Source organism: Anabrus simplex, chromosome 2, assembly GCF_040414725.1.
Source record: "Anabrus simplex isolate iqAnaSimp1 chromosome 2, ASM4041472v1, whole genome shotgun sequence".
Classification (NCBI taxonomy): Eukaryota; Metazoa; Arthropoda; class Insecta; order Orthoptera; family Tettigoniidae; genus Anabrus; species Anabrus simplex.
Window position 1 is genome coordinate 708,131,772 of NC_090266.1, and position 16,594 is coordinate 708,148,365.

A 16,594-nucleotide genomic window follows, 5' to 3' on the forward strand; every position below is an offset into this window, starting at 1 on the left:
AACTGGAAATAGCCTACCAAACATCCCGCACAATCTACAACAAAAATGCCTTTCCCAAAACACCAAGATACGTCACTATGAAACAGTTCTGAAGCCAGTAGTTCTATATGCAGCCGAAACCCTGTCTCTAAATGCCAACAAAGGACTCCTTGAAGAACTGGAGAAAAGAGAACGCAAAATAGTGAGAAGAATCTTGGGATCAAAGTACAGAAATGGAATCCATCAAAAGAGATCCAACAAGGAAGTCTACAGCAAAATAGAGAAAATCACGGGCACAATCAGAAAAAGACGGGCACGATTTTACGGTCATCTGAAAAGAATGGACAGAAGAAAGTTAACTAAAGAAATCTTTCACTTTTTTGATTCAAACCCCAAAACTACAATTCCCTGGTTTAGAAATACCAAAGAAGACCTGCAAATGCTACATATTTCAGCTGAAGACGCCCTTAACAGAGATCTCTTCCGCAAGAAAATATTGACGAACGGGCTAAACCGAGACGGGCAACCAAAGAGAAGACACGGTGCCCCTTGGACAGAGGAGCGTAAGCAGGCCCACTCACAAAGAATGAGGGAATTTTGGGCTCTAAAGAAGGCCAAGTTCAGTGTCAAATGCAACAAGACTTAACGTGGTCCTTGATGGCCCCAGCGAATTATATATATATATATATATATATATATATATATATATATATATATATAATAATAATAATAATAATAATAAATCATCTATCGCAGCTTATCCCGCATGCTGAGGGTCCCTGCACATACTAAGGAATTAAAAGAGTTGTGGCCGGGAATTTAAGGTCGCATGCCCTTCCTGACACCACGTGAAAATCCCACCACGGTCCCCGGGATGACAGGCAAGCAGCTAAGCCACTACACCACCCTGTTCCCCAATAATGTATTATGTATATCGTAACTCCTTTGGAGTAAAGTTTACAGAAGCAGCTCAGAGCTGAGCGGTCAGCAATGACCGGGGAACAGTTCCTGACATATCGTTTCTTACCGATAGCCCAGTTATTCGACCATTGGAGTCTTCTGTTCTCAGGCAACGCGCCAAGCCTTCACAAGGCAGATGGAGAAACGTGGTTTTCTCGTGGGTGGAATTACGAGGTTTTCATTGCCTAGCAACGATTTATATACCAGTATTATTTTTTGCTATTTGCTTTATGTCGCACCAACATACATAGGTTTATGGCGATGATGGGATAGGAAAGGCCTAGGATTGGGAAGGGAGCGGCCGTGGCCTTTATTAAAGCACAGCCCCAGCATTTGCCTGGTGTGAAAATGGGAAATCACGGAAAACCATCTTCAGGGCTGCCGACAGTTGGATTCGAAACCACTATCTCCCGGATGCGAGCTCACAGCTGCGCGCCCCTAACCGCACGGCCAACTCGCCCGGTACGAGTATTATTAATGCAACAATTGGTATTGTCTATACATTGCTACTGGAAAAGTGGAGGAATGACTGTATTTCGAAACAAAAAAATAAAACAAGAGAAATGCAGCATAAGTAAGCATTTTTTTACGTATCAAGTCAATGCGAGGTTCAGACTGACACATATTTTAGTATGAATAGTTCAGACCCTGTGTAGTGATAGACAGAAACACTAAATCAAAGAAAAAAAAGATTGTATTGAAAATGAGCAGTCTCGACTCTTTTCTGATCTATTTACTGAAAACAGAAGCTACGATAAATTGACGTACCTCACTTTGAATACCACTGCTGTACACAGTTTAATAAAAACTTATTTATCTCCAGTTAGGATGGATCGTTCTTCCACTGAGACCCTCAATTATTTTTTGCAAGTGTTTTAACGTCGCACCGACTCAGTTATATCTTTTGGCGATGATGGGATAGGAAAGGATAAGTGTGAAAACGGGAAACAGCGGAAAATCATCTTCAAGGTTGACGCAATGCAAGCTCTACATGATCAAAACCACGTAGCTTACTCGGTTGGTGTCTCTTCGACAGTGTGCGCTCTTATAGAGTCTGTGTTGATGTATTTACTGTACAAGGGGTAGAATTAATACAATTAGTGAAGGCGTAAAATGAGTTACAATTTATGAATTTCTCTGAAGCGAATATGAAAATAACGAAAGGAGTGGGAGGTTCAGAGCAGCTATCACAGAAATTCGTTATTGCACAGGAAATAAATATATAACATGAGATCGAACTCCCATCGAGGTCTGTAAGTAGGTTGCACATTTTAGGTATTCACACGTGTGTACAGTATTAGTTATCAGTGGCGAAGCATGAACTAAGTAAAGGGATAGACAGATATTTTTTTAATTTTAACCATTTTAATCATATTATATATGGAATTTTGTTCTCGACGTATACAGATCTGTATTCAGTATTTTATCAATGATTCTGAAACTAATACAAACCCTATAACAACCTATAACCCTACATGCACACGTTTTCTTTTTAAATATAGACTAAATAGGTAGCGGGGAGCTGTCGAATAACAATATACTTTTAGAATAAAAAATAACAATATAATTCATTGTTATGTAGATTTGATAAGAAAAGTAATAAATAAACTGATTTTCGTACAAGTCACCTTAAACAATATGCATGTAGGCCTAAATGAGTTCAATCCGCCTGTCCTTCATTTCAGCAAACGTATCTATTATTCTCGTCTTGAAGTCAGGAGTCTTGCTAAGATGCCACAGCAGTTCCTTCACGATAGCTTTAGTCCCCAAGTTAGACAGTCTCTGGTTGGTCATCGAATTACTTAAATAGGTTTTAATTCGTTTCAAGGCACTCATAGCACTTTCACTAGAAACTGATGTTAACGGATTAGACAGCATCAAGTTAAGCAATTTTGTTGTTCCCGTGTGCACACCCTGGAGTTCATTATCAAGAGTGTAAGCCAACAGTTGTTGGGGTTATAATACCATAACTAATATTGGCGGACAAGAAAATGCATGTACTTGAAGAGTTTTGATGCTATCATTAATTTATTAGGTGTAAGTTTGCTATACTTCGTATTTGAATATTATTATTTTATTTTTAGACCTGTGTTATAATAAATTCAAAGTAATTACATTAAAAGTGTGCCTGAGATGGCAGCCAATAAGAGCACCTTTATAACTGAGACCCAAATAGTAGCCAATGAGCGCAAGAAGAGACGCTGGTTAGTCTGTCTACTGGGCGGAGAAATCTCGTTATAGGAAAGTCTTAGTTCCACAGTGAGTACCTACAGATAGCGTTAGTGTTGCTCTACCTGAAAGCTTTGAAAATCAAAGGGAAGATACACAGTGTCTACTTTCGCCCACCTGCTTCGTGTAACTGACGCGAGACCGGGCATTGCCGAAGTGAGACGAAAATAAGTAAAGCGGTGAATACCATAATGTCACGTATGTGGAAATAATTAATGTTCCAAAAAATAATTGAATTAACTAGACAATATTTCGTTCACAAAATGTTAACAGTACACGCTGTCTACTCTGTCTCACCCGACGCTTCGCCGCTGATAGTTATACTGCGTGACTTGTTACAGTTCAATGACTTAATTGTTAACATCCCACTAAAATTACTACGATTGAAATTCCAGTTAATGTCTGTGGAGTTTTAGGTGGGTCGAGACTAATCGATCTTCTTCAGTCCGACGGACGTGGAGAGTGGGACATCGGTGCAAGGTACATTTTACTCCGGCCTGTGTCAAGATCCAGATGCAAAAGTACTGCATCCATCAAGAAATGACAGTAGGTAGAGCTTAGGCATATATCATAATTTATTTTACCAAGTAGACTAGCGACAATGACGGTGACTAATAAGGGGCAAGGCGAGAGAACTACAAATGTATTCCTTATTTTCTATTAATTCATTTACCGTCCAGGTTTAGTTTTTCCCTCGGATTCAGTGAGGGACCCCTACTTCTACCGCCTCAAGGGCAGTGTCCTGGGACGTGAGACTTTGGGTCGAGGGATACAACTGGACCAGTACCTCACCCAGCTGGCCTCACCTGCTATGCTGAACAGGTGCCTTATGGAAGGATGGGAACACTGGAAGAGATAAACCAGGAGGAGGGGTGAAATCGGCCGTGGCCTTAAGTTAGGTAACATGCCGGCATTTGCCTGGAGAAGAAGTGGGGAAACAACGGAAAACCACTTCGAGGCTGAGCAAGCGATTGCCGAGACTGGGGAAGTAATGTGTGCGTGAGAGAGAAAGACTGAGAGCGTTGTAGATGAACTGGCCAGCTGTCCTGCATCTAGCTGCTTCCCGCCGCTCACTCCTGTCTATGAGGTGCTTAAATGAGCAAACTTCGACTCCTCAATACAGGTGTTAAATATATGACTGGGCATCTAATTTTGATATGACTGACTGAGACATTCTTACTGAAGTCGTCGTACCAAATCTCAATCAGATCGTGCGGTTCCATAGCTAAATGGTTAGAGTGCTGGCCTTCAGTCACAGGGGTCCCGGCTTCGATTCCCGGCAGGATCAGTAATTTTAACCATGATTGGTTAATTTCGCTGGCATGGGTGCTGGGTGTATGTGTTGTTTTCATCATCATTTCATCCTCATGACGACGCGCAGGTCGCCTACGGAAGTCAAGTCAAAAGACCTGCACCCGGCGAGCCGCACATGTCCTTGGACACTCCCGGCACTAAAAGCCATACGCCATTTTTTTCAATCAGATCGGAGACTTATACATGAAAACGTTTTCGCGTTAGCGCTGGAGCGCATAGTGCTGCACTCATTACCCTCATCAGTCAATCAATGATTTGCAATCAGGACGGTCGCCCAGGTGGCAGATTACCTATCACTTGTTTAACTCATATTTCTTCTTCTACCGAGCTCGATAGCTGCAGTCGCTTAAGTGCGGCCAGTATCCAGTATTCGGGAGATAGTAGGTTCGAACCCCACTGTCGGCAGCCCTGAAAATGGTTTTCCGTGGTTTCCCATTTTCACACCAGGCAAATGTTGGGGCTGTACCTTAATTAATGCCACGGCCGCTTCCTTCCCACTCCTAGCCCTTCCCTGCCCCATGGTCGCCATAAGACCTATCTGTGTCGGTGCGACGTAAAGCAACTAGCAAAAACAAATTCTTCTTCTTCTTAATCTGTTTTCCCTCCAGGGTCGGTTTTTCCCTCGGACTCAGCGAGGGATCCCACCTCTATCGCCTCAAGGGCAGTGTCCTGGAGCTTTAGACTCTGGGTTGGGGGATACAACTGGGGAGGATGACCAATACCTCGGTCAGGCGGCCTCACCTGCTATGCTGAACAGGGGCCTTGTGGAGGGATGGGAAGATTGGATGGGACAGGCAAGGAAGAGGGAAGGAAGCGGCCGTGGCCTTAAGTTAGGTACCATCCCGGCATTTGCCTGGAGGAGAAGTGGGAAACCACGGAAAACCACTTCCAGGATGGCTGAGGTGGGAATCGAACCCACCTCTACTCAGTTGACCTCCCGAGGCTGAATGGACCCCGTTCCAGCCCTCGTACCACTTTTCAAATTTCGTAGCAGAGCCGGGAATCGAACCTGGACCTTCGGGGGTGGCATCTAATCACACTAACCACTACACCACAGAGGCGGACTTACCTCATATTTACATTTATTTATAATTGTTTACCTAGCTTTTTCTTAAATATTTTCAACGAACTTGGAAATTTATCGAACATTTCTCTTGATAATTTATTCCAATCCCTTAATCCTCGTCCTATAAATGAATATTTGCCCCAATCTGTCCTCTTGAATTCCAACTTTATCTTCAAATTATGATCTTTCCTGCCTTCAAGAGCTCCACTCAAGCTTACTCTTCCACTTACGTAATTCCACGCCAACTCACTACTGACAGCTCGAAACATACCACATAGTCGAGATCTCGTCTCGTTACTCCCAAGTCTTCGCACCCCAAATTTGTCAGCATTTTAGTAACACTACTCCTTCGTCGAAAAGCTCCCAGAACAAATCGTACTGCTTTCCTTTGAATATTTTCAAGTTGTCGTATCAAGTAGTCCTGGTGTGGTCCCATGCAATGGAGCCATATTCTAACTGCGATCTTGCGTGAGACTTACATGCCCTCTCCTTTGCATCCTTACTACAACCCATAAATACTCTCATAACCATGTGAAGAGATCTGTAACCTTTCTTAACCACCTTGTTAATATGATTACCCTAGTGGAGGTCATTCCTTATATTAACACCTAGGTACTTAACATTGTTCCCAATGGGATGATGATGATGATGCTTGTTTAAATGGGCCTAATATCTAGGTCATCGGTCCTATGGTACGAAATGAGACGAAATGGAATGACAAATTAAAAGTCCAAAATCCTCCACTGACGAGAATTCAAAACGCGAGGACGAAGAATGAATGGAAAGATATGAATTTAAAACAATCAGTGGATCCGACCCGCAATGCCTCACATTCACAGAAACTGACGTGAAACAATAGTATTGCTGACCAAGGGACTGCGTATATAGCACAATACTGAATCGATTAGCCTATGCTTTTAGTCTGAAGGAGTCCAAAATCCAAGTCATCGGCCCCTCATAATGGTGCTTATCGCTAGGAAAGTAGAACCACAGTATTTGACATGTCAACTCATGTGATTAGTAGCAACAGAGTGTGAATCAGGATGGGGTTTACAGTACCCGTGATTAGTACCACTACATGCGGAACGCCACAGGATGGTGCGGGTCCCTGTGGTTAGGACTCGTATGTGATGAACACCATAGATTTGCGTTGCCTGTAAATGGCGCCGCACTGTGCGAAACACCATAGGTCTTTAATCGCTTTATTTCCCTGTTATGATATAATGGGTCCTTACTATTCCTTACCACTTTTAAAGGTGCATATCTGTTTTTACACTCCTCATGTCATTGCAACTCTCCATTCATTTGGTATATCTCCTTCATGCAAGCAGTAATCAAATAACGCGTAGACAGGTAATGGTGGCTAGGTTCGTGGTTCCCCATGAGGTACTTTCACCCCATAAACACACTAATTAACAATGAGAGGACTTTTCCTCTTGGTGAAACTTACAACTTTGCTTTTCATCCCATTTAAAATCATACCACTGTCTGCTGTCCATCTCACTACAGTTATTAATTTCGCAAACGTTTCTAATATAATCAGAAAGAATGATTTCTCAGAGCTTACAAACTAAACAATTTTCCGCTTTATGTTTATCACCCTTTCCCTTATACACTGGTGTTACTATTGCAACTCTCCATTCATTTGGTATATCTCCTTTATGCAAGCAGTAATGAAATAACTATTTCAGATACGGCACTATATCCCTAGGCCAGCTGCCTTTCTAGCTTTCAACTTTTGTATCGTTTCATAAATGTCTTTATTATCATAGGTAAATTTCCGTATTCCGCCATTATTAGTCGCTTTCTCTATCAGGACATTATATTTATATCCAACTACCTTTACACATTGCTGACTGAATATTTCTGCCTTCTGTAAGTCCTCGCATTAACACTCCTCTTGTTCATTAATGATCCCAGGAATGTCCTTCCGGGAACCTGTTTCTACCTTAAAGTATCTACACATGTCCTTCCATTGCTCTCTACAATTTATGTGGCTCCCAATTTTGTTTGCCATCACGTTACCCTTAGCTGATTTTTTCGCTGAATTCAATTTCCTAGCGAGCTCCATCAATCTCTCCTTACTCCCGCAACCATTCCTAACTATTTCTTTCTAATCTGCACTTCCTTCTTAATCGCTTTATTTCCCTGTTATAATACAATGGGTCCTTACTATTCCTTACCACTTTTAAAGGTACATATCTGTTTTTACACTCCTCAACAGTCGCTTTAAACCCATCCCATAGGCTGTTCACATTTACATTTTCCATTGATCGTGATTGCTCTCTAAAAATTTGCTCAATCCACTCTTATGAGCCATATGGTATTGCCTAATAGTCCTAGTTTTAGAGCATTCCTTTCTAACATATTTATTTTTAACTCTTCGGTTACCCTATAGAGCTCATCTGGTTTTATCAGCACCGCGTCTAGAATATATTTCCCTCTCGTTGGTTCCATCACTTTCTGATTCAGCTGTCCTTCCCATAATAACTTATTCACCGTTTGTTGGTCACGCTTTCTGTCATTCGCCACGTAGCGGCCAGTGCGACAGCACGTGTATGTCTGAGGCAGTAAAGTAAAATATAATTCATTGCAAGGGGGAAACAAGTTGATTAGCACCATGTGTGATAGAATTAAGGCTTTCAAAATGCAGAGTTTGTTATTTAAAAACTACTTTAAAGTTGGAAATTTTGACATCTATCCTTTATTAAAATCATTAAATTCCTCTACTTAAAAAAATCTTGGAGATTACCACACGTCGTTATAGGATTTGCACGATTAATTCAATGCCCAGTTCAAAGAAATTAACGATATGGCACCTCAACTTTAAATATTTATGACGCCATTTTTAGCGCGTCCTAAAAAATCACCATCATCTTTCCAAACAGGGCTGATAAAACTACAATGCAATGCAATCCTAAACGACAGGTACTACCATTACAGCGCTGATTTAATTTCACTTTACAAAGGTGCTCATCCACAGCAATTTCCCTAACTTCATTCACTTCCCTTAACATTTACGTGAATATTCTGTACAACTTACGCACGCGAACAGATGTTTTCAATTATGAATTTAAACAAAAGTAAAACCAGGGCTTTTCTGTTTCATGCTACCTTATAGAATGTCTACTGCCAGATCGATTGTACCCAATATTGGTAAATTAGTTGCACCAAAACGATGTCAACAATCGACTTACAGTAAATGCTAAATGTACACGAAGGCAAACAAAAAAATATATAGAATAAATGGTGTGTTTGTGTGTTCATAAAATCACCATTAATAATTGTTTACATAGCTGGGCGCTGACTTGACCTGTGGTGCTTCCTCTGCAGCTTCCTACCTTCCCCCAACCATACCGGTGCTGCTGCTGGGGCCGGCCTGGGCCCTGGCGGCACCTCAGTTGGTAAGGCCTGTTCTAATCCAAGCCAGAAGACATAGTAAGCATTAGATCTCAGCAGTAATGAATCTTAGTTTTATGTCGGAATAACCATTGTAAAGGATAGTGACATAGGTTTCTATTTCCCAAGTTAAAGTCAGAAACGGTTGTATTATAGTAGTAGTCTATGAATAATAAGATTCATTTAACACTATCGTAGACAGGTATGTTGCACCTTATGTGTTTAATCATCTCCTATCTTCCACAAGATAACCAGTAACTTCATGATCTTTCGTGGAGCTGCTGAGTTATTTCATAAAGTTGCTGAATTTGAGAAAGAAGAGTCAATCACCAGAAGCAGACATCTTTCTCTAAGTCTATTCATTTTCATGGGTCTATTCCGAGTATTAAGATCGGTGGTTGGCGTGATGAAATGCGTGGTACAATTAAAGAACTCGATAACTGACAATTTACTCGTAGCGCCCTGCAAAACAATCAAATCCAAGTTCCTTACCTCGATCGGGACTTTGGCGACCTTGTCATTGCCCCAAGCTAGGCCAGAGGCCTCTGATCTTTCAATCTGAGTCGGAGGATACTAGCGGCAGGGTGGCGGCTCCTTACCATGATCTGGACGTTGGTGACCTTGCCATTGCCCTAAGCTAGGTCGGAGGATACTAGCGGCAGGGTGGCGGCTCCTTACCACGATCTGGACGTTGGCGACCTTGTCATTGCCCTAAGCTAGGTCGGAGGTTACTAGCGGCAGGGTGGCGGCTCCTTACCATGATCTGGACGTTGGTGACCTTGCCATTGCCCTAAGCTAGGTCGGAGGATACTAGCGGCAGGGTGGCGGCTCCTTACCACGATCTGGACGTTGGCGACCTTGCCATTGCCCTAAGCTAGGTCGGAGGTTACTAGCGGCAGGGTGGCGGCTCCTCACCACGATCTGGACGTTGGCGACCTTGTCATTGCCCTAAGCTAGGTCGGAGGATACTAGCGGCAGGGTGGCGGCTCCTTACCACGATCTGGACGGTGGTGACCTTGTTATTGCCCCAAGCTAGGCCAGAGGCCTCTGACCTTTCAATCTGAGACGGAGGTTACTAGCGGCAGGGTGACCAAATCATTTCCACTCCTCTAGATAACTGCACGTGAGCTATCCAGCTAAGTGATGATCACGCCCAATGCTGCTTAACTTCGGTGATCTTATAGGATCTGGTGTTTCAACATGACTACACTGTTGGCATGGATGCTCTTAAATGCTGTTAAATCTATTTACTATCAAACGATGAGCAGGTTAAGGCTAGATACTAAGTTAAGCTCATGTCGCTTATGAATTGTGAAAAATAATCGTTCTGGCAATTAAGAGTGTAGTAAAAATTAACAAACCTGTGGAAAGAAAGCGAGATCAATTCTGGGAACGATTAGGACATTAAAAAAAATTACCTAGATTATTCAAACGAAAGAGAAAAATATCCACACTCTAATGAGAATATTTTGGGTGCGAGTTTTGTAGAATTTACAAAATATGTGACTTGTCATTAACATATTCCTATATTTTTAAGATCTCAAGTAATTTATTTAAGTGAGCTGTTCAAGTATCATTCTCTACTGGGAAAATTCTTAATATTACTCTCAGTGTTCTTAACATCACCTATATATTGGTACTTAATATAGTTAATAACTTACCCCGTTATTTTCCTTGGTTACTGGTATGGCGAAGGAATGTGTCAACAACAGGATCGTCAGCCATCTTCCTCTCTCCATGGTCTCCTAGGTAATAGAGATAAGTTGTTATAGAGAAACACAGCATTTCAGACTTTCAGTTACGAAACTTCCTTCAGGATGTTGTCAGCAAACAGCAGTGGAAAGGTCAGAATGAAATTCATTCAAGTTTCCTAGCTTCTGGCATAAAATCTACGTATTATATCAGCAGTATGACACAGCACCTGGAGATCTGGGGAATACACTGAGAGAGAAGCAGGGCATGTTGTGGAGATCAGTCACTTGCAGTCACTTGTTCCAGTTCCTACCATACTCCGTTAATTTGAAATAGTGACCTATAATTTGGAATAATTGTATGCTCTCAAGTAAATAACTAAATTAGTCTATTTTACTGCTGTGCTGGTGGCTGAAACCTGTAGAGTTCCATTAAAAGAAAAATTGGTATCGATATTTGCGTTCTTAGTAATTTCATAGAAACGGATAGCATGCTGTTTCACGAAGATCGTAATACTATTTAAGAATATGAAAACACAAGGTCCTTAATGAGTCTGCAGTTATTTGTGGTGGATGTTCGTATCAACTCATCCTGTATCTAAGGCCGATAAACTCGACGGGAGACCTTTTCAAACCGCAATAATCAATTCAGGATATTTATAACATTCACCAAATTTCACTGTACAGTGATAAGTTGTTATAGGGAAAAACCGTGACTACTGTAACACAGCATTTCAAACTTTTAATTACCGCACTGAACTTCCTTCAGGATGTTGTCTGCAAACAACAGTGGAAAGGTCAGAATGTATTTCATTCAAGTTGCCTAGCTTCCAGCATAAAATCTGCGTATTATATCAGCAGTGTCACACAGTACCTGGGGATCTGTAAATTATAAATGCGTTTTACACATTTCCTATGAACTTAGTCATCCAGTGGTTACGCTTTGTTCTTATTTTCCAGTATCGAGAGTCCTTTTTACGCGCGTTATTTAAAGAAACTGGCATATGTTCGAGCCTACTTTTTTTTTTGCTAGTTGCTTTACGTCTCACCGATACAGATAGGTCTTATGGCGACGATGGGACAGGAAAGGCCTAGGAATGGGAGGGAAGTGGCCGTGGCCTTAATTAAGGTACAGCCCCAGCATTTGCCTGGTGTGAAAATGGGAAACCACGTAAAACCATCTTCAGGGCTGGGGTTCGAATCCACTATCTCCCGGTTGTGAGCTCACAGCTGCGCGATCCTAACCGCACGGCCAACTCGCCCGATCTCGAGCCTACTAAGACGACTGCTGCTCAGTCAGGTTACCTGCAGATACTGGAGTGTCACGTGGTCAGCGCGATGCTTCCTCAGTCGTGTTGCTTGGTTTTTTTATATCTGCGTTCACTGCTTCTCCTATAGTAGTCCGAGAAAACCCAGCTCGAACCCTAAAATCAGCTTGAAATTGAACCGGGGTCATCAGATGAGAGAGGGATTCTCTATTCCTATCCAAAAGAGCCGGAAAAGAACCACTGAAACTTATAAAAATGAAACGTTCAAGCTAATATTCAGATATTTTTAAATTTCTTCTCAAATTAGCTCGTAAAACGTTTGTGTTGCATGAATGTACAGCATTTGAAAAGTCTAAAAGAAAAGAAATGATCGAGTGAGTGCCTACGCAGTTTGGGTCACGTACAGTAGTTAACAGCTTGCAATCGGAAGATACGAGATTCGAGCCCCACTGTCAGCAGCTCTGAAGATGGCCTTCCGCGATATCCCACTTTCACACCAGGAAAATGCTGAGGCTGTATCTTAATTGAGAGCATGGTCACATTCTTCCCACTCCTAGCCCTTCCCTAACCCACTGTCACCGTAAGACGCATTTGTGTCGGTGCGACGTAAAGCAAATTTTATAAAATAACATAAATTTTTTTAAAAAACTAGAAAAGAGACTACGTCGATGGTGCATACGATTCGCAATTGAATAAATCGATGGGAATGAGATTGGTTTCCACATTTGCGCACTGAGTGAGTGTTGTTGTCATTGTTCTACCAGTTCCAAAATAGCGGGTTGTTTCTGCTGGAGTCGGTGGCATTTGAGTATTTAAATTGTGTCGTTGGCTACCGGCACGTTAAAGAACTTCTAAACCGAACCAAACCCCATGGCATAATGAATAGCCACTTTATCAGAGGTCCCGAGGGACCAATGATGATTCTAGCCCGTCGACCTATAAAGGCCTTGAGTGCTATTTCTTAATAAGTTTTGACTGGGACTGCATTGTTGTGGTGGTTTGTGGACTGTTGTTGTGGGATCAAATTGACCAGGGTGTGGCCTGTACCCCGAGGGGTAAGATGGTGTTAGATTACATTAGCCCTTTTGGGTCTTGATATACCAAGTGACTGCTGCTCAGCCCAAAGGCCTGCAGATTACGACGCGCGACGAATCCTCTCTGCCGTTACTCTTGGCTTTCTAGAATGTGGCCCGCTGTCTAACCGTCAGAGCTCCCCAATTTTAATCACGTAGGCTGAGTGGACCTCGAACCAGCCCTCAGAGATAGGTAAAATTCCCTGACCTGGTCGGAAATCGAACCCGGAGCCTCGGGGTAAATGACAGGCACGTTACCCTTCGAGCGCGGAGCCGGCTTAAAAATATCCTGCGCCACAAAATCCCTATTCCCTCCACTTCTCTTAGAATCTATATCAATTGAAGGTGCACTTCCTCGCCCAAATAGTGATAGACATTATCGTAGAAATTTCCTGCATAGTTAGGCTTATATACACTTTATATAATTTATATAAGCATATTCTCATGTCCGGCTCCATGGCTAAATGGTTAGCGTGCTGGCCTTCGGTCACAGGGGTCCCGGGTTCGATTCCCGGCAGGGTCGGGAATTTTAACCGTTATTGGTTAATTTCACTGGCACGGGGCCGGGGTGTATGTGACGTCTTCATCCCCATTACGACACGCAGGTCGCCTACTTGTCCTCGGACACTCCCGTCACTAAAAGCCAACGCACCGGGCGAGTTGCCATGCGGTTAGGGCCGCGCAGCTGTGAGCTCTCATCCTGGAGATAGTGGGTTCGAGCCCCACTGTCGGCAGCCCTGAAGATGGTTTTCCATGGTTTCCCATTTTCACACCAGGCAAATGCTGGGGCTGTACCTTAATTAAGACCACGGCCGCTTCCTTCCCACTCCTAGGCCTTTCCTATCCCATCGTCGCCATAAGACCTATCTGTGTCGGTGCGACGTATAGCAAATAGCAAAAAAAAAGCCATATGCCATTTCATTACATATTTTCATAACGAGTTTAAATAATAGCATTCGCCACAAATTGCCCTAAATGCTGCTTGTTACTTTCCTAACATAATAGAACTAAGCAAGTTTATTAGCGAAGTGTTTGCTGGCAAGACACATTTTATTACGACAGACCACAACACAGGAGAGGTATAGGAAGCTTGACGCTGATTCTTCCATATAAAAGTCCGCACAGCTTTTGTGAAAGTTTACGTTAAACTAATAAAATTACTGTTATCTCCATAAACCTAACTTTTTTGACAGTGACTACCATCATCAACCACAAATCACGTCCGCACATGCAAAGAGAACTCTGTTTTCACAGCAAAAAACAGACACTGTATGTATAGCGGTACTCTACACTTGCCTAACATCGTCACGGTCCACAAAATAGCTTAACATCGCTGGAGGTTACACGTGACTCACGGTGGAGGGAATCCGACAGGCCCTTCGTGTAATGTCCCCATATTAGAATACTGAAGGAAGGACCATTATTATATTTGGCTGCATGGTTTGGGTCAAGCAGCTGTGAGCTTCATTCGGGAGACGGTGGTTTCAAACCCTACTGTAGGCAGTCCTGAAGTTGTTTTTCCGTGGTTTCCCATGTTCACACCAGACAAATGCTGGGGCTTTGCCTTAAGGTTACAGTCACTTCGTTCCAAAAACCTAGATGTGTCCCATTCCATTGTCACCATGAGACCTGTTTGTGTCGGTGCAATTTCGAACCAATAGATACAAAAATAAAAGCCATTATTATTTGTAACAAATTTGATGCTTAAAATAACCTACAGCTGAGATGAGTTTTTAAGATTCCTTTCCCAATGCAAATTTCTCAATCTCGCTGAAAGTATCAGAATGTATTTAAAAAAGGCCATCTGCATTTACAAAAATAGAGATTCACGCTACGGGCTTGCTGGTATTGCTGGTTGTGGCTGGTCCGAACCGGAGGTAGCAGATCATACAGATAGCCTGTGAGGAAATGGGTATAATGAACTCGGGGAAACATGGGCTACTGGTTACCTCACGCTACAGTTACTGACCTTCTCATTTTATCTGCAATTAATTATAATATTAAATGTGGAAATTTCATTGTTAACAATGAGACCTTTCAGTGTTGGGAGAATTCTAGTTGCAGGACTAAATATGGCACTATGATATCTGGCTGACTCCGGTATTTAAAAAAAAAAAAGTTTAACAATCTTGCAAACAGAACCATGCAGTTGGTATGTTCCGGCTCGGTGTTATTAAATTGAAGGTCTAATTTCAAGAAATTAATCCCAGTTACTTATTAAAGTAACATGCATTTTTATAAAATGTGGTAAAATTTTATGATTTAAATTTTGGAGCGTGTTACGCTTGCATAATCAATGAAGCGACGATCATCAACACACTTAGGAGCATTGACTCATGTGCAATATTTGAATGGATGAAGAAGATGGCGTATTCATTAATCATTGCCCCAGAGGAGTGCGACAGGCTTCGGCAGGCAGCACAATTCCTTCCAGGCCGCTAGATGGGGGCTTCACTCATTCCATTCCTGACGCGGTCGAATGACTGGAAACAGGCTGAGGATTTTCATTTTCAAGAAGATGACGTCTACTTAGGATCGTTATTTAAAATAAGTGGAGATTTTCGCTAAATTGAAACTGCAGCAGTACTTAAAAATTATCTTTGGTGGATGTTGAAGCTAAACTCATAAGGGGTGACTTTAGTATACAATATATGCTTAATGACCGTATGCATATATCGCAATATTTCACTGAAGTGTTGTCCGGTTCCCTGGCTAAATGGTTAGCGTGTTGACCTTTGGTCACGAGTCCCGGCAGGGTCGAGAATTTTAACCATAATTGGTTAATTTCGCTAGCACGGGGAGTCGGTATATGTGTCGTCTTCATCATCATTTCATCCTCATCACGACACACAGATCGCCTACGGGCGTCAAATCGAATGACTTGCATCTGGCGAGCCGAAATTGTCCTCGGACATTCCCGGCACTAAAAGCCATACGCCATTTCATTTTTTACTGAACTATTTCTACAATGATGCGAGGCCGCCAACCAGCCTTGTAAAAGGATCGGATTTGGACTTCTTCTTCTTCTTCTTCTTCTTCTTCTTCTTCTTCTTCTTCTTCTTCTTCTTCTTCTTCTTCTTCTTCTTGCCGTGATTATCAGACTTATTTGTCTTACCATCTTTACCTTCGTCGAAAGAGTACACGATTTCTACCTGTAGCGTCTGAACGCTACAGCTTTTGTTATCGGCGTGACTTGATAATATATTTATTCTACGTAGAAGCGAATTAAATAATCAATTAAAGCAGTGGAATTATATGTGAAAATTAAACATTAAGTCGAGTGATGTTTAAAAAATGAACGTGTGCAGGAGCGTTACACTCTTAACATGGCTTCAATCTGTGATCTGCATTTAGGGCTGTCGCCCAGGCAGCTGATTCCCTATCGATTGTTTACCTAGAATTTCCTTAAACGTTACTTATGAACTTGGAAATTGATCGAACATTTACCGTGATCATTAATACCAGTCCCTTATTCATCGGCCTATAAATGAATATTTGTCCCAATCTGTCCTCTTGGATTCCAACATTATCATCATATTATGATTTTTTCTCCGCTCAAGCCTATTCGTGTATTAATGTCATGCCGTGCCATTCCCCCACTGACAGCTCGGAACA

The 16,594-nt window shown here is 42.1% G+C and overlaps 1 protein-coding gene across 1 annotated transcript in view; it reads right to left on the reverse strand.

Moving 5' to 3' along the window:
• Positions 1-16,594, reverse strand: part of LOC136863055 (MAM and LDL-receptor class A domain-containing protein 1) — a 198,323-nt gene that overhangs the window by 134,152 nt on the left and 47,577 nt on the right. Inside the window, exon 2 of the mRNA XM_067139383.2 lies at positions 10,609-10,692. Coding sequence (XP_066995484.2) covers positions 10,609-10,686 — 78 coding nt within the window. The 5' untranslated portion in view covers positions 10,687-10,692. The remainder of the gene's footprint in view (positions 1-10,608; positions 10,693-16,594) is intronic.